The 19297-nt window shown below is 41.9% G+C and overlaps 2 protein-coding genes across 5 annotated transcripts in view; one reads left to right on the top strand and one right to left on the bottom strand.

Annotated features, from left to right (window-relative positions):
• Nucleotides 1-19297, bottom strand: part of LOC110979716 (ATP-citrate synthase-like) — a 38347-nt gene that overhangs the window by 9721 nt on the left and 9329 nt on the right. Inside the window, exons 2-8 of one of the 3 annotated variants that reach the window (XM_087139012.1) lie at nt 7759-7884; nt 6671-6835; nt 5369-5460; nt 4743-4822; nt 4075-4205; nt 2380-2498; nt 1926-2136 (exon numbers count right to left, since the gene is read on the bottom strand). In XM_087139012.1, coding sequence (XP_086995138.1) covers nt 1926-2136; nt 2380-2498; nt 4075-4205; nt 4743-4822; nt 5369-5460; nt 6671-6835; nt 7759-7884 — 924 coding nt within the window. The remainder of the gene's footprint in view (nt 1-1925; nt 2137-2379; nt 2499-4074; nt 4206-4742; nt 4823-5368; nt 5461-6670; nt 6836-7758; nt 7885-19297) is intronic. The other 2 variants (XM_087139014.1, XM_087139015.1) reach the window with 2 other exon arrangements.
• The window catches only part of LOC110979743 (uncharacterized), a 71891-nt gene continuing 61145 nt past the window's right edge, over nt 8552-19297 (top strand). The window contains exon 1 of one of the 2 annotated variants that reach the window (XM_087139030.1): nt 8552-8675. The gene's annotated coding sequence lies outside the window, so the exon portion shown is untranslated. The remainder of the gene's footprint in view (nt 8676-19297) is intronic. The other variant, XM_087139034.1, reaches the window with a different exon arrangement.

Here is a 19297-nt window from a genome sequence, read left to right as displayed (position 1 = left end):
TTAATAACAATTCTGGTTAGTGATAAGACTTGGGGATCATACAGCATGTATGAAAACTGTGGACACAGTGCTTACAAAGAACGCAAACAATGTCAAAACTTAGCAAGGAGTGAACTTGATCAGGTGGGACTGTGAACTGCATTGGGAGTACTGTCATAGGAGACTTTCAAAATGACGGAAAAACGTGAAGCAATTGAAACAAGACTTGTTGATCTGTGATGTTCTGGCAAATGCGTAAAAACTGAAGGTAATTCAGATGTGCTGGTCTGGTCTGTTGGAGGCAGCTGAATTCAGAGATGCCAAAGGGTCTGCTCGAAAAAACCTGAACTGTTTTAACTGTGCCACACAGCACCAAAGTGTACAAACGAGTGTAGAGAGCAGAGCACATAACGACCGGGGTTCTTTATAGACATCGATTGACAGCTTGTCCTGCAAAACCACATAGGCACAACCATGATGTAGTTGGCTCCCGGCTTGTAATGTACAATATGCCCATTCATACCATCACTGTGACTGGGAACCACTGACTGACATGATAGTCTTGAATTCAAGGCTGTGTGATAAATGCGCTCAGCACGCTAACTGCCCGTATCAAGCACAAATCAACTCACACGAGGTGGGTGTTCAGACAGTTCACTGCACTACGCAGAACTTGTTACACGTGGCGCTGCTAGAACTCTGGTTGTTTCAACAATCATAAAGGCATGTAGGCGCGGGCAGCGCGTGCCGCTCGGCGATGAAGCCTACCCAGCCTTGTTTTTAAGGCTAACAAAGATACAGAGCTACACATGCATGCCATTCATGTAGGGTGCGACTGTCATCAAACTCTAAATGCGATCAACATGAAAATAAACACATTACCATTTGTGATTTCTTTTCTGGCCTTTTCTCTTGAGCAAGAAGGGAAAAAAAAGGAAAATCCAGATAAAAACCAGAAAAGTGGCCTCTCTGTGAATAAGTGTCATTATTGAATCTGGTCACCACGGTTGAAAAGCTAAGACTGTAAGGTAGCCCGGCCTTGTTGGCTCTCCATTCATACACGTTGAGCAGGTTCTTCAACCTGAAAGTAATTAGATGTCACTAAGTCGAGTGCAGCCATGTTCCCAATTGGATTTTTTTTGGGTAATTCACATGAGATTTTGCTGTAGGCTGACAAAATTAAATCCAGCTGCGACATGCAGTAATTAACCTAATGTCCCTTTCGACTTTAATACTGTGACTTATGTAAAACTACCAGGCCGAAAAGGGTCGCGGAAGATTTCTGTCTCGCCATGGTAAGTTAGCAGAGGTGCTGAAAGGTTGAATGAGACCAGTTCCGTGAGGTAGATTCACTGTGATCACCCTATGCACCTCCAAACAGGACAGCTCATTGTTGCAGAGAGATCAACAGCGGGCAACGGAAAATGATTGTATGGTTCCCAGTCTCCTTGCATACAGCTCACTATGGCATGCCCAGACATTGAAGTGTGCCCCTGCAAAGCTATACACGCATGTGTACGGATACATCTCGTTCCATAAAGGGTGGCAGATTTGACCGAATTTGTCAGATTTTGCCGATTTTATCATATAACCCTCGGGTCAAAGGTGATTTGCATAGTGCTCGTCTTGCACAGCGAATAAACGCTCCGTTACGGTAAAAAAAGAGTCCATGTGGGAATGTGCAGTATATTGACGAGATTGACGTGAAGGAATGTGGTGGTAAGTTTCCGCATGGCCGCGGAAGTAAAAGTCCAATGGGAACACGGCGAAAGATTTCAGCCACTGTCTGCACACTGAACACTCCTGTCTATATTGTACTGTTCACATCTTCGGAGCCTTCTCTAGGTTCATATTAAGCTATCTGTCCCTCTTTCCCTTTGGATTTTTTTTGGGGGGGGGGAGGACGGAGACATAAAAGGGAGGGAACGATTTGTAATGAACCTCACCTGCAATATTCCGTTACTGAGTTTGATCCCTGTGATTATATCGATGACGCTGCTTGTTAGAATAAACGTCTTGCCTTCCGGATGCGGCACCTCCGTCATCAGCTTTATCAAGGTCTTGGTGAACTCGTACAACTGGTCGACTGACGGCCGGCCGGAGAACTGGGTGTAGCAGGCCACTTGGTCTCGCACGCCAAGCTTGGTGGCCGTGTCGCTGGACAAAGCAAACACAGTATAAAATTTACTGGAACCATGTTGAATTGTTTTGCTGCGGCCTTGCTTTGAAACGCTGCCGTTGCAGGCTTTCTTTCAAAATTTGAAAGATCTATTGATTCAGCGATCTTGCTCTCAAAGCTGAACTGCTATGAAAGGCTAAATTTGGTTACTCCTATCTGAAGATTCTCAGCAGAGAAACATCTCTGGGTAAGCAAGTAGGTGGGTACTGTGATAAGCTTACCTGATGACCAGAGATGTTCCCCCACCAGACACAAGGCTCCAGATTCTACCAGACATGTTCAGCACGGTCAGGTTCATGGAGCAAGGCGTTCCTGCGGCAAGTTGGCTGATATGGAGTTCCTAAATCACAAATGTAAGAATGGATGTATTGAAAGGTGACCCTTGACACACTAATTCAAATGAGAATTTCTGGCATCACATTAGCATTAAAAGTGCCCCTATCTTTTCAAAACGGAGATTGCTTGGCCCCCAAAATGGTGAGATTGAGTAAATTGTTGCCAAGATCAACTCCCTGGGTCTTTGAGCTTTCATATGAGAGCAGATTGGTTAAAAACTACGTGCCAAAGAAAGTTAAGGGTTGTCACTTTAAAAGTGGCTGCAAGCAGACTTCAGAAAAATCACTTTTCGCAGGGGGGGTTGATTTCGTTTTGTGGGAATCATAAAAAAAGCAATTGGTTAACCCACAAATAATTGAAAAGAAATTGAAAGATTAGGGATCAGAAAATCATTTAATTTGTGTTTCAGAAACCTCCGGGATGTTGGTATTCATGTTATGGGGCTCGGACCAATGCTGATTTTACACTTTTTTCAATGGGCTTGAATTAGTGGACCGGTGGTCAGACACCCAACCACATCAGACCACCTCCTACTGCTCAGTGAGAACCACAAGTACTATGACTCCTGAGGACTGCATCCAATGATCTGCGCGGTCTCCTGTAGGTGTTTTGGTAATCTTCACTTGGTTATGAGCACTCAATAAAACAGCACTGAAGATCTTAAGAAACAAATCAGAAAATTAGATAAACACTGCTCACTGGAGGATGCACTAACGGCTTGACGGCTGGATTTTCGGCCCAACTCGGCCTTCGTCAGAGCCTGATTGAAGACTGGCGATTCCGCATTCAAACTGCCAGGAGTGAACGTCCCGAGCTTGTGGATGATGCACTGCTCCTTTTCCAAGCGCTGGGCGTCAGAGGTTGTCAAGGGGAGGACACACGCGACAGGCAGGTCATCAGCAATATTTTCAAGCAGAACACAATTTCCTTCGTTGCTTTTAGGCCTAACAGATCTATTGGTCAGACGTAAGTCCCATTCACTCCTCTCGCTGCTCTCCGATGTTAACAAGAAGGACATCGGCACATCCGCCTGCAATCGATCACGCTGCAATACTTGCAAGCACATCCCCCCCTTCCCGTTTCAACAGTCCAAGTGGAAGCTATACTCCAATCCACAACACTGGCCACACAAAGCACAGGTTGGCAGACCGTTTCATTGAGCATTTACAAAGTGTACGACGCCATCCTCCCGGACACCCTGTGGCACGCCACTTCTCCGAGCCACCATACACAGGTGATGACTTGCGCGAGTCCTCACCTTGTGAACCTCAAACCCCTAACACTTGGAAAAGGAACAGCGCATCATCCAGAAGCTCGAAGTGTTCTCAAAATCGCCAGTCTTAAATCAGGCTCTGACGAAGACCCAGTCGGGCCGACAATTCAGCCGTTAAGCCGATAGCAATTCTGGTGAGCACTGTTGACCTTTAATTACCATTGGGCTTAAGATCATACGTGCAATCTTGTGTCATAGATCTTACAACAAAGAAAAGAAAGAAAAATAGGATCCTTGAAACACAATCAGAGGAAATAGTAAAGTTGCTGAACTATATGAAGTGAAGATCTGGGTCCTGACTACAAACCTCAGGCAAGAGGTCTCGGCACAGTGATGGCGCATACTGAAGCTGCTCCCAAGACTCCTTGCATAGGGGTGCTGCCTTGGAGTCAACTTTGGCGGCGACATCCAAAATATAAACCTCTGAATCTGTGACCACTGCATGCAAAATTAGAAACAAAGACTACTTACTGGCTGGTAATTCTGATGCTGGAACTTTCTGGGGGACATGGAACTTTTTCTGACATGGATCTTTCAATCTGTAACCACTGTGAGCAATATATCAGACCAACCTACTTATTACTTGATAGTTCAGATACTGGAACTTTCTAAATGCAAATGGAACTTTTAAGGAACTTTTTAATACTGCATCTGGACTGTTTAGCTGGAACACACCCTTCTAAACGGAAACTAGCTTTTTCCAAATGGTTCACGAATCTTCTGGATGGAACTAAAACTTCAGGAAGAACATGGCACTTCACTTGGAACTTTTGAAATGCTACTGGAACTGTTTGGATGGTACAGGAACTTCCCACCCAGAATAAGAACTTTTTACACACAATACGTCCCTTTTCATGACAGTGGAGTAGACAAACCTTCTAAGACACAAATTGAGAAGAAAGCATTCTTGTTCTAAAATGCAATACACAATCAAATTGAGTGAAAACTGATAATTTTTTTGGTATCACTACGTACCAAGTGGATTGATCTCCAAGTAGGTGAAATGTAGCTCTCTGAAACACTTGATGAAAGACTGAATGAAACTGCACAACTTTCTGAAATTCAGACGAGCAAATAAACCATCAAGGACGAAGCAAGCAGATCAATGGTGTGCTATTTTCAAGTCTAAGCCAAGCTACAAGTCATTTGATCACAGGTCAAGTCAAGTCAATTTGGTCCAAACACAACCAAGTCAAAAGTCTTTTTGTCCAAGTATAAGCCAAGGCGTGCTATGAGTGATTTCAAGCCACAGCCAAGTGATTCAGACGTGGCCATGGGCAGACAAGACCGAAACAGAAGTTGTGAGCCAAACAAAGATTAACACTGAAGTGTAAGTTAATAAACCAAAAACATTAATGGGTTTAATTGAGGAGTTTTCTGATGTGCGTTGGTAAGTCAAAATGTGCAAGTCCAAGTCAAGTCACAAGTCAAAACTAACAGTTGCAAGTCAAGCCACGAGTCACAAAAATAGCGATTCTAGTCCGACTCGAGTCCAGGTCAGGTGACTTGAGTCTACAACTCGGACAAAAATGCCTATTTGGGAAAAACTGACGTCTTGCAGACAATGTTTTGTTGCATCTGACCCATTTCCCTTTACTCACTGTGCCTTTGTATTTGGGACGTTCTTCAGCAATGTGTCCTGAATAATCTGCTCTTGGGGCACGTCTTCCAATCCCACACACAGGCGAAGAGCCTACCCATGTAAGAAAACAAAAACCAAGTTTCCAAGGATGGATTTGCGCCGGGAAGATGTTGGTAAATCCAGTGCAAATCCATCCTTGGAGAGAGTTGTTTGCAGTACCCGCTGCTACATCTGACTTGAACCAGCCAGCCGACACCGGTAAGCTCGGTGGTCGAGTGGTTAAGACCTCTGCACTAGTAAGTAGGAGGTCATGGGTTCGAGTCCCACCCAAGTACGTTTGTGGTTTTTTTCACAAGCCTTCGGGGGCAAACACTGAGTATACAGTGTTATAATACATGTCGGGCAGGGCAAAAAAAGTCCAAAATTAATTAAAAAACCAAGTGGCTTTTCAAACTCAACGCTGGGGCATAGACAACAGAGTCCATAGAGGGGTTTTGAGTGTAATTTGGTGCCATCTTTGGCTACCCCTTAAATTCACCAGAATCTAATGAGAATCTTTTCTCTTCAGCTTCAATAGACCTAAGACACGATGCCATAACACAATGTTTACCGTGGTGCATTGTGGGTAAAAGCGGGGGACGACAGTATGCGCGCTATTGCTAGAGAATCATGCGCAGGGAAAATTGTGAAAATGATCCTGAGATTGAGAAGGCCTATACCTGACAGGTGCAGCAGTTTAAAACAAGTTTTACACCGTCAAATGGTGAGGAGCACACAGCCAGCCTCAGATAACAGATGACATCACAGTGCCATGCAAACTCAAAATGTGCCCTAACACTGTTTGTTCAAATGGTGACATCTCCATGGAAACCTTCTGACACAAATTTCACCGAAAAAATGGCTGACTGGCTGGTACTTCTTTTAGCCTACCACATGCGAGACCCGGGTTCGAATCCCAACCGGGCCAACATGTGGATTGGGTTTTCTGTCCCTGCCAGATTCAATGGGCTTTCCCTTCAGACTTCTAAACTTGGATAAATGATCATTGCTTTCTATCTAGTTCAATCAAGCTTCTACAGCCATTGCAGCATGTGTTGAAAAAGTCCTAACTCACACTCCTGGAAAGAATTACTGCTGAACCTCATTAATATGAGGTCTTTCAGACTTGACAGATTAGTTAGAAGACGAGCCTTGTATTATCAGGAATGAAAACAATGAAGAAAAAGGGATTTAGACCCAAAATATATCCTTGCTATAAACGGACCGCTGGATTAACCGTGTTCTCATTAACGAGGTTCGACTGCAGTAACAGCAGGAATACCTTCTCATCCACGTTTCCCACATCCACCCCTCCCTTGTGATGGAACAGGACGACATCATGAGATTCTGTGTGAGTGAACATGCACAAGTAGCACTCTTCATTTTCTCCATGGGGGAGGTACGGTTCAATCAAAAACTGCTTCAGGGTGCCCTCAACGCCATCAACCTTTAAAGAATAGATTCACCAGTCAAGGAAAGTCAGTCAAGGAAATCACAAACTTACATGTGCTGAATATTTCGCACTCTAATAATTCATACTAACAAAGTATGAAAGATATGAAAGTGTGAAAACTTTGCAACCTGTTTAGAGAGCCAAAGGATGATTGAGTGTGTACATTAGTTTGTGAGCACGTACAGCTTGCCTCTATGGTTAATTTTCAGCTGAATAAGCACAAATTTGTCAGATCTTTGAATGAAACAAATGATTGTGGGAGCCTAGCACATAATGTCCAATAATAAAAAAGCACTTGGGTTGTTTTACATTGTTATAGTGCTTAAGTTCGACTGTGTAGTTTTACACTGTGTTCATTGCAAGACATAAATTAAGATTTTTTCAATTCAAGAAATGTTTGGCCACTCCCAGACATGCAGAATACGAAAAGGATTGGTAAAAAAAAATTTGAACACTTTTGTGGCATGGACTAAATAACATGTATCAAAACAGACATCTAATTCCAATCTCTATCCTAGTTCCCTCTACAATCCATGGCAGCTTACAAGAAATTGCAAATGCTGTAAATGATGGTTACATTTCAATGCTTTTTTGCATCTTAACAATGTGAGAGTTTGCAATTTCATAAAACTGTGTGATGACTTGTTCCAGTAATTATTGACTGGGCAGTCAATCTTTCTTGTATCGTGCCTATCTGTCATGGTACTCCTTATTTTGGTGAGTCAATTTATAGACAGTTAAGATCTCATAGTTGGTTGGTGAAATCAGGACCATGCAAAAGCTTGGAGAAGTTTGGTTGGTTTTGGTTTGGGTTGTTTTGGTTGGGTTGTCTGGTTGTTTTGGGTTGGGTTGAGTTGGTAGGTTGTTTGTTGGGGTTTGTTTGTTGTTCGTTTTGTTTTGCTGTTTTGTTCTTTTACCGTGATCCTGGATCCCAGTTTATCCTGGATCCAGTTTTTTGCAGTCTCAAAGTCCACATTGAGCTGGACGAGTCCCAGTTGCTTTCTCCGTTTGATAGATTGATCTGGCTTCACCACCAGACCGGACTGCAAATAAAGACAGGTACAAATAAAAATGCCGCTTTGTCTGTGACTGTTCAAACCGGCTGAGGACTAGACCTCAACAACCTTAGCAGTCAAGGGGTCGACTCACTTCAGTTCAGCTCTAACAGTTTGCACAGCAGTGAGCTAGTATGAAAGCCTGACGCCAGATGGACAATCTTCTCAGATGACACAAGCCTCAAGAGCTGGGTTTTCACAGCAAGATCACCCAGTACACTAAGCATAAAGGGCTAAATTAACGTTTAAGATTTCAAATTTTTAAAATTTAATTTCATAGTTTTAAACTTCTCATTTTAAATCTCAGACTCTGACACAATGGATCTTGAGCTGGGCCAAGATAGGGCGCTATTTTCTTAGCAACAGATGCTCCTTTGGTAGGAACCAAACTTCACTTCACTTCACTTCAAAAGTCCATAGTGATGTCACACCAACTGCGCGTGCGAGAATCAATATGCAGTGGTGCCAATACAAATGAAATTCTAGAAAATAATACATCATTTTTGGTCGTACTGGCTTCATATCACCCTGTGCTGTTGTATATTGAGCTTGCAAGAGAGTTCCCTTGCTTACTTAGGTCGCAGTTGATGTTCCACTTGCCATTGTTTTATTTGCATAGGACAAGCAGATGAGGGCGCCAAACAACTTCTCCTAGCCTGGCGCCAAATCTACCCTGTGTGTTTGAACAAGCTGGCCTCAGGACGTAATTTAACTTCACTGCTAGTCGAGGGAATGAAGGTAACACTCTAAGGAGTTACGACGCATACATGATCTTAAAGGTAAGTCAATTGCTAAGTTTCAGTCACTCAAGTAATAAGCAAGAGATTAACGACAGCCTCGAGTTGTTGGCCTAATTTTAGCTCGCCGTCATGGTGGGTTCATTCACTTCCACAATTTCACTTTTCAGTCTAACCAACTCCACAGGAGACCTCAAACTCCACACGAGACTTCAAAGGGCACAAAGTGGGCCTACATTCGGTTCCGACTTCGGGTTTATACTTCAAGTTGGTACAACAAAACCTAAATCTAATTTAAAGTCCACTAAAATTTTGCCGAGTTAGAACTTACGTCACACCAATAGCGCCGGTACGTCTTTGGTCAAAACATCACATAACATAGACCTAGACTCGCCGTTTGAGGGCGCTGTGCGCACCGTACGAATGCATTTTTTCGTATGAGGATTTCGTGTGATGGTAGACCACAGACATTATGTCTGTGTGGTAGACTGGTAACAACGGGGGAAGATTAAGTTATCCTGTCGTGCACTAAGGGAAACTTTAATTCATTTTAGAACAGGGCGTCTCTAAACAGATTTTTGGGGTTTAAACTTTGTTTTTATAAGGACTTGACCCTCAAAGTCAGAGGTACAGTCCTGTTTTGAGCATAGTGTTCCTTTAAGGCCACAAAATTATAAGAAATCTAAAAGAACGAAGAACAAACTTTACGAAAGCGCAGAATTATGTTTTGAATTATACATGAAGAAGCTGTACTGTAATTTATTGTAATTTTTCTTTCTTGTCTATTATATGTACTTTGCTTAAGAAATTATCTGATGAAAATAAATAAATATGACCGCGTGCGCGTGTCGTGTCAATGATCGGGCGCGCTTCTGATGGCAATTTTCCAAAAATGCGCCTTTGACGAATCGTTGGAAGTGGCCCTCTATCTCTCTCGTTTTTCAAAACGACAACTTGTCAAAATGAAAAATTTTAAGCATCATTACACCAAGTAGTATGAAAATGAGAGTTCTGGACCACACGCCCCTTTTTACCCGGTTTTTGCTCAAAACCCTTGGGTAGTACATCGACCCAAAAAATCGTCGAAACATTTTTGGTGGGAAAAAATGGGAAAAATCCTGGAATGACGTGAACCCCGTTTTTGCTCAACACCCCTGGGTAGTACATCGACCCAAAAACCGGGGATTTCCACTCACCTTTTGACCCCGGCACCGCTCGCTCGCTCGCTGTAAACAACTTCGTGACTAGCGCCGGGGATTTCCACTCAACTTTTGACCCCGGCTGTAAACAACTCGCGACAGAAATCCCGCCCGAATAAAAATGGAAAAAATTTTTAGAAACCTATATAAAAATAGAGATATGAGCAACCAGCAAAACCGACCTCTACTAAGGAAATTCCATCGATTTAAGAAGGCGTTTTTAGAAGATTTTGTCAAACGGTATAACATCCCATTACTTGCACCAAAACGTAAACATCATCAGAACTAATAAACGCTATACGAGCGGATCAAAAACAATTTAGGTACCTCCCGAGTCAGCCATATCGGCAGCTGTTGAAAACGGTACAAAAATATATTCCTTATGCAAACAAAGACAGATACGTCAAACAGGACTTTATCAATGCGATTAAAGCTTATACACAACCTAAAGAACTCGAGGAAGTAGTCATTAAACGTATAAGGCGTTTTAAAGATAATTTTCGTAATTGGGAGTTGATTCCTCGCTTCTATGAAGACGATTTAATACATTTTTTTTATTTTTACAAGCAGTTGATAGAGAAAACAACGTTGGCTGAACTCAAAGAAATCGGGAGTTACAAATTACAAACACATCTTAAAGTGCAGTTTAGATTGGAAAAACTTGACGAAACGATTGACTACGGCACTTTTCCCTTTCAGAGTGATCAAGACGTAGTAACAAATAAACCTGGTGTTAAAAATGCACTTGCTAAGCAACGCGAAGAACAAATCGAAGAGGTGGAGGCTCATATACAAAAAGGCTCGGGTTGGATCTTTGACAAAGTTGTCGCTTTTTACATCAACGTGGTTAAATATAATCCAGTGGGTTCTTCTTACATTCCGTTGCCTAAGGAACTGTTGGACAAAAAAGCAATCATAAATGTCCAAAATAAAGATCAAGAATGTATCCGATGGGCGTTGAGAGCAGCTTTAAAGTTATATTCAGACGACGTCAAAAGTCAACTAGAAACAAATCCAAAATATAAAATACATGACAAGCGACCTTCGACTTACCGTTCAGTATCGGATGGTTTAAATTTTACAAACATAAGCTTTCCAACACCGATTTCACAAATCCCACGTATCGAATCGCAAAATAACTTGGCGATCAATGTGTTTGGTTACACCAAAAAAGACGGTATTTACATTCTCCACAAAAGCAAGCGCACGGAGGAACCGATCAATTTACTTTTATTTAACAAGGGCGAGAAGAATCATTATTGTTGGATTAAAAACTTTTCTCGGTTGACGGGTGATATCGATCATCACAACGGCCAAAAACACTGGTGTTTCAAGTGCATGTCGCCTTTCCTAACGGAAGAAAAGTTAGCCAGTCACAAAGAAGATTGTCGAGGTTTAAACGTTCCTACATGTAAAGTTGAAATGCCGGTCAAAGGCAAGAATATACTCAAGTTTGAAAATTATAAAAATAAGCAAGATGTGCCTTTTGTAATTTATGCCGATTTTGAGTCAGTTTTAGAAAGGTTAAGCGCAGCGAGTACCGATACAAAAACGGTGAAAACTCAAAAACGTATACCTTGCGGATACTCATACGCTGTCGTCAGATGCGATGGAGTTTGCACTAGCCAAAAGACTTATAGAGGTCAAGACGCGGCTGTTAATTTTGTAGGGTCACTTTCTCAGGAAACAGAGAATATAAACGAAACGTTTAAAAACAAAGAGCCGTTGATTTGGAACGATCAATTACAAAAAATTTACGAAAAATGTAATAGATGTTGGATCTGCGAAAAGTTGATAGATCGAGCGAAAGCGGATGAATCTCAATGCCAGTGTGATATTCCAAAAACACCAGAGACAAATGAAGAAAAAATCAAGTTTTGTCGTATAGTTAAAGTTAGAGTTGAAGGCAAAGATAAAGAGTTCAAAGAATGGAAATGTTTGGATTGTAAAAAGCCCATCAACAATTTTAGAAAGGTTAGGGATCATTGTCACGTGACGGGGAAGTACCGAGGCCCAGCGCACGCCAGTTGTAATCTCAAGTTAAGAATAGTGGTCGATCAAACACCCATTCCGGTGATCTTACACAACTTGGAGAAATATGACGCGCTCTTGATTATGCAAGGCGCTCACGAATTTTACGGGAAATCAATTTAGTTGATCGCTAAAAATACTGAAAATTACATTTCGTTTTCTTTTGGCCAACTCAGATTTTTAGACTCCTTTCATTTCATGGCGGCTTCGCTAGATCGGTTGGTTAAAAATTGTTTACCCGATGATTTTAACTTACTTTGCGAAAGGTTTCCAGAAAACAAAAGCGCAGCGAGTACGACCGAAGAAAGGACGAGTTTACTCTTGGAAAAGGGGGTTTACCCCTATGAGTATATAGACTCCTTTGATCGGTTCCAAGAGAGACGGCTCCCACCAGTAGACGCTTTCTATAGCTCTCTGAAGCAGGGAGGGATAACCGAGCAAGAATATGCTCGTGCGGAGACAGTATGGGAAAAATTTAATTGCCAAAACCTAGGCGACTACCACGACCTATACGTGGAAACGGATGTGTTATTGCTCGCGGGTGTATTTGAAAACTTTCGGAAGGTATGCAAGAAGAACTACGGCCTTGACCCGGCCAACTATTATACGGCGCCAGGCCTGTCGTGGGATGCCCTCTTAAAATACTCTGACATCCAATTGGAACTACTGACAGACATTGACAAGCACTTGTTCTTTGAAAGGGCAAAAAGAGGTGGTATCTCGAGTGTGGGTGCAAAGCGATATGCAAAGGCCAATAATCCAGAACTACCTGATTACGACCCCAATAAGCCAGAGTCACAGATCATGTACCTAGACGCAAATAATTTATACGGCTGGGCGATGAGCAAATATTTGCCCGTAGGTAAATTTATCTGGGAAACAGACTTAGAAAAATTTACTTACTATTACATCCAAGAGTTGCGACTAACCGACGACTACGGTTACATGTTTGAGATTACTATGGATTACCCGGAACGTCACCATGACAAACATAATGACTTTCCACTTGCACCCGAAAATATCTCGGTTCCGAACGAATGGTTTTCGAGTTACCAACAGGATTTAATTGGTAATGGAAAACCGACCTCGGTAGACAAACTCGTGGCCACTCTCAACACCAAAGAAAAATACGTGGTTCATTATCGTACATTGCAAAAATATCTCAAACTAGGGTTGTGGATCAAAGAAGTTCACCGGGTACTGCGTTTCCGCCAAAAGCCGTGGATGAAAAGCTATATTGACAAAAACACGAAATTGCGCAAGAAAGCAAAAAATGATTTTGAGAAGGACTTTTTCAAATTGATGAACAATTTGGTCTTTGGCAAGACGATGGAAAATGTGAGATATCGAATTGACGGTCATTTACTGAGGGACGTACAAGACGCAGACAAATACAAAAAATTAACTTATAAACCGAATTATAAATCGACGGTGCCATTTGGGGATTGCGAGCTTTCGTTTGTGGAGATGTACCGAACCAAAACAAAATTAAATAAGCCAATATATTGCGGTGTAAGTATTCTCGATATCTCAAAAACATTAATGTACGATTTCTACTACAACGAACTAAAATCAACTTTTGGTGAAAAAGTAAATTTACTTTACACGGACACTGATTCTCTATTAGTTCAGATCGAGCGAAGCTCCGACGATTTAACTGGCTACCTAAACGAAAAGCGTAATTTATTTGACTTTAGTAATTACCCACCCAATCATCCGCTTTACAGCGTCAAAAATAAAAAAGTTCTAGGTAAAATGAAAGACGAATTGGTGGCAAAACAATTTTAGAAGCCGTTTGTATCAGACCGAAAATGTATTCAATTCTGACGGTCGATCACAATTTAAAGAAGGCGAAAGGGGTCTCCAAGGTAGTAACCGAGAAAAGGTTGACCCACGAGATGTATAAAAGCTGTCTATTTGACCAAACGCATTATTTCAATAAACAACAATTATTTAGATCGGATAAACATCGGATATTCACCATTTTACAAAATAAACCTAGTCTGTCACCGTTGGACTCAAAGCGCTACATATTACCGAATGGAATCGATACGTTAGCTTACGGGCATAAGCGAGCGCAGCGAGCTGACGGGCATAAGCGAAGCAAGTGAGCGAAGCGAACCCAAGCTACTCCGGTAATTCGGTATCCTCGGGTACTACCTGAAGTTCCTCTTTGACGAAACTCCTATTTGGTCCGTTTAATAAATAGTACAAAGTGGGACCCGTTTTGACCCTCTTGCCTTACACTCGTTTAAATTGACTGGTGCGCTTTTCAATTTGGTAAACGTCCACGGACCAGATAGGATCTGTCGCCCTTCTGACGGTACCGCCCTCTTGCTCGCCCGGGTAATAGAGGTACCTGACGACCGCGTCTGGAGGAAGTTCTCTTTGGGTAGTTCTTACAGGTGCAGTGGGTGTTTGGCTCGCTACGCTCGCTAATTTTATAGCTTCTGCAGGAACGGCATCTATTAACCGCGTTTTTTCCTCGTTTAACGATTTCACGACCTGAGGCAAACGTTCTACCCATTCCACGTTACGCTCACCCACGTTTATCATTTCTTGAGCGTATTGGTGGCCGAATAACCTTTCGGCTAAAGTGCGGTTAAACCTTTCCACGATTCCTTGAGATCTGTGTACCCCAGGTTCACCCACTTGAATTTGTACTTTATTTTTTGTCATTAACCGTTTGAAGTCGCCTTTGAATTCGGACCCCGAGTCTACCATTACGAATTTGGGCCAGGTTAGAGGTGATCGCTCGTAAATTTTCTTGGTCGCTTCGCTCACTTGCTCGGCGGTTTTACTGGTCAACGGTTCTGCTTCTTTATACCGGGAACCTACGTCTACCACGGTGAAAGCGTATTTAAACGTTTTTCTTTTAACGCGGTCCCAGGGTAAATACAAAACGTCCATTTGATGCACGTAATTAGGTTCGACCGATTCTGATTGCAACATTGTAGGTCTGGGTACGTAATGTGGTGCGGGTAAGTATATTTGCCAAATGGCCTACTTTTTTAGCCACTTCCTAATAACTGATTTGTCCGCACCGGTCTTTTCGTGTAAATGATCGACCGCGCTTTCTCCTTTCCAATAGCCTTGCGGGCTGTAAAACAACTTTGAAAATTCTCTCTCCATTTTAAAAATACTAGTTTTTAAAGTTAAGCGTATCGATAAGCCAACAATCCGACTATCGCAGTTCCACCTATAATCCAAACAAACTCGCGAATTTTTTGATTTTCGGAAGGCTCGTAAAAATCGGACAATTTAGGCTCTGGCGGTAACGGGGTAATACTCTTACCAGTCAATTCCGAATAAGCTCGTAAGGCTTCGTCCACGTTTGCAAATGTCTGCTGACTCGCGCGTTCTTGTCGCATTCGTTCGTTTAAAAAATCTAGGATGTGTACGCGGTTTTGTTTCCACTCTTGTTTTGCTTGCACCAATTGCTCCAACGCGAGGTCGTGACGCTTTCGTTCTTCGTCAACATTATTTTTTGATAAACTGCTAAATAAAAAATTTGAGCCCGTGAATGCCAAGGCGTTTACTATCGCTCCTCCAACCATCATTAAAGCACTAGCCATTTTTAAAATAAGGTTAAATAAAATAAGAATCGTATTATATAAAAGTAAGATGTACACCAAAAAGCTTAACCCGAGTCGCAGACTTAAAGTTCCTCGCGCGATCAAAGGCGAGAGGCGCGAAGTCAGAATTACGCACAACCCGAGCACCATAGCCGAGGGTCACACGTTAAACGTAAAATTCCTGGCCCTAGGCACTGACGACGTCATTGTACCCGGTACGGCAAAGTTGGCTTTTAAACTGGATCTAGACGGCGCCTCGGACGACAACAGGACAGTTTATAACAACGTGGCGAGAAACCTGGTTTCGGAAATAAATGTGAGTCTACAGGGAAACAAGATCGTAAGTTACCGAGATGCGGACGTATTTCACAATTTCAAGGACAATTGGTTACCCCCGTCGCAGACTAAAAATATGGCGTACTTTGGTTTGGAAAAGGAAAATGTAGCCAAGATACGTCTAGGGGCTGGCGATGCTAATGCCGCCGCAAACGACGGTAAGGACAAGGCAATCGCCGACGCTTTAAAAAACAGGTACGCGATTCCACTAGACACGCCTATGTTGACGGACCACACCCCATTTTATCCTTCGTGGTTTAAAGAGCCTCTGACGTACCAGCTAACTTTTAACGGGCACGACAAAGTGGTTAACTCGTCAGATACCGCCGCAGAATACTCCATTTCAGACCTGACCTTGGAATACGAAGTAGTAACCAATCGAGACTTGGCGCGAACACTAAAAAATAAAAAAACGATGTATTACCTATTCGACCGGATTCACTCGTGGAAGAAGCAAGCGGTAAACAAAAGTGACACGCTATGGAACATTAGCATCGATCAGACGATCAAGAGCTTGAAAGGAATTTTGATCCTGTTTAAAGACCTGACGATCAAGAACCCGCAAAAATTTTATAATCCGCATATCACTAAAACGATTGTCACGGTCGAAGGTAAACCTAATCAATTGTACTCGCAGGGTCTGTTTGAATATCAACATTGGAACAAAGTTACAAAGTACTTTGGCGATTCGGATAAAGAATTGGCTAGAGGGGTTGTCTCAGACATATCTTTGTTGGGAGTAGACCTGGCCGACTATCTAAAAGACAAGTACGGTTTGTGGCTCGACTTCAGAAGTTCTGACGACAATTCTGCTCACGGATCGGGTAGGCCTCTCGGCGGAGGAGGAGACATTTCTATACAGATGGAACGTTAAGCCGAAACGAGCGGACCTCTTACGATGTACGTATTTTTGGTGATGGATTCTCAACTAACGGTAGAGGACGGAAACTTTAAAAGTCTGGTTTATTAAAAATGAGTCAGATGTTTAAAAATCCGCACTGCGCTTTGATCGTGGGCAAAACTGGGTCGGGTAAAACTAACTGGATTTTAAATCTTTTAGAGACCGAATATCTTTTCACGTTTGAAGCTATCGTAATTATCTGTCCGACGCTTTTTAAGAACAAAACTTACTTAGAACGACTGTGGATATACAGCGACGAAAATGTTTACCTATGTGATTTAGATCGGGAAAGACTAGAATTAAACGAGGCAATTGAACTTTATCAAAAAATATTTGATGGTGTAAATACTTTGTTTATCATCGACGATTGCGCGGCCAATCAGTTTATCAAGTATCGAAAGAAATCTAAAAGTAGCAATACTTGCGCGTTGTCTAAAATGGCGTTCTCGGGTAGGCACTACCTCCATTCGTGTTGGCTTTTAACGCAAAAGTACAACTAGTTTTAAAAAGACTTTCCCGAGAATACCGCCTGGACGGCTATCTTTCATTGTAAAGATCGTAATTCGTTTGATCAATGTCTCGACGAGAACGATGTAGTACCGGACGAAAAGAGAGAAGAAATTAAAAGACATTTACGCGAGGTTCGGTTTAGTAAATTGGTATTAAATACCGAACCACCAGCAAATTATTTCGTTCAATAAAAACGAGAAAAATTTTTTAATTACCTTTATTAAATAAGATGATCGAAAGTAAAAAAATATGCAAAAAGTGTCGTTGTCTCCTGGACCCGTCAAACTTCTCTATACAAAGAACGGGTAAAATTAACGCGAGTTGTAACGGTTGTATTGAGAAAGTACGAGTTTATCAAGAATTACATAAGTGTCCTCACGGGAGACAAAAGAACATTTGTAAAGACTGTGGCGGTTCGGGTATCTGCCTGCACAGGAGAAGAAGATATTATTACAAAACTTGTTCAGATCCAATCGAAGTAACTATTATAAATTGGATTCGCAACGCTCGACAATCAGATAAGAAGCATAATCGATTTGATCCTAATAATTTTATTGACACAGACTTTTGCCGCGGGCTGATTGAGGACTACCATCTTTGCTATTATAACGACTGTAAAGTTCAGATGCAACTCTTAGACAATAAAGACAATCTTTGTACCATCGAGCGGCTGGATAACTCCATTGGTCATATTAAGTCTAACGTCGTGCTAGCTTGTCGTAAGTGTAATTTAATGCGTAAGTGCGACCAGGTAGTTGAGTCAACTGACTTGTAAGTAAATGGTAACTACCTATGAACTAATTTTATCTTGCTTTACTTTGCTTATCCTTTGTTATAATCGGGCTACGTCAGCTCGGTTATAACTACGTTCAGCTAGTTATCCAGTTAGTTATAGCAGCTAACTCGACTTACTATACGGTCGAGTACCTACGCCTAAAGCGCACCTACAGCAAATTTAAAACTTATATAATTAAATGGACGATATTAAAAGCATTATTACCGAATCAAAAACAGATTCAACCTCGAGCGTAAAAGATAGACTCTGTGCGATAGCCGCGTCGGACGAATCTAAAAAATATCTCGGCAAAGAATATTCAATCAAAGAGATCGAAGCCATGTCACCCAAAGAACAAGAAAAGCTGTTTAACCTATACGAAGTTAAGTTTGGCAAAGAGATTGTTAAAACTCTCGGTTACTCGATTTTAAGTTTGTACTCTCGCTTGCTAGGAATAGCTACTCCGATCGATCTACTCGGAATCAACGTCAACTTAACGTCCGAAGAAGCGCTTACTAAAGATTTAAACGACGACCCTATCATCAGTCAAACGATGGGACACTTTCTAACCGAGGTTTGTTACAAGTACGGAGTTTACCTGTCACCACTTACAGCAGCGTTGATTACAACAAAACATCTAGAATTCAACAAAAGTTCTGTTATATTAAAAGAGGATGTCAACAAACGAAGCGAATCAAACGAACGAAGTGAGTACGAGCGTAGCGAGTACAAACAAATCGAACAACAACCAAATTCATACGGTAACTAAAAGTAAAAATCCGAAGCGTGTAGAACAAGGTAAGAAGTTAGCCGAGCATAACAAAAAGATGAAGCAACAGCTCACCAAGATGAAATTAGCGGGTGAAGAGAGTAGCGAAGAGAGCAACCAAAATAAAATTTATCAAACGGTTACAGCGAACAGAAACTTGATATTTTGTGGATTGGGTATCACTGGGGTTCTTCTCTATTTAATTTGGAAAAATTAGTGTTCTACTTCTCAACAAGTTATTCAACCAAAACGAGAAGTGAGTAAAACGAACGAAGTGAGTAAACAAGAACCAATTTTAGATATGGAATAAATTTAAAAGTTCTTTATATATAAATATGAGTAACGCTAAATCAATCGACGTAAACGGAATCGCCAATACGGTTTACCACGGTGCCGTCGTTTCGGGGCTATCGCTCGGATACGCTATGCTGTCGAGCAAGCTATTTAAAATCAAACCACCGGACCTAAAAAAGTTGTCCGCCGAAGACGCGTTGAAATCGATCGCGTTGTCTAGCGGTGCATTGGCTACCCAAGGTTGGTTGGTGGCGCAGGGTATCCTGCCCGCGAG

Source organism: Acanthaster planci, linkage group LG07 (genome assembly GCF_054643075.1).
Source record: "Acanthaster planci isolate LZ-2023a linkage group LG07, COTS_SCS, whole genome shotgun sequence".
Classification (NCBI taxonomy): Eukaryota; Metazoa; Echinodermata; class Asteroidea; order Valvatida; family Acanthasteridae; genus Acanthaster; species Acanthaster planci.
Note: the sequence above shows the minus strand (reverse complement) of the source record. Positions and strands in the feature narration are given on the sequence as shown.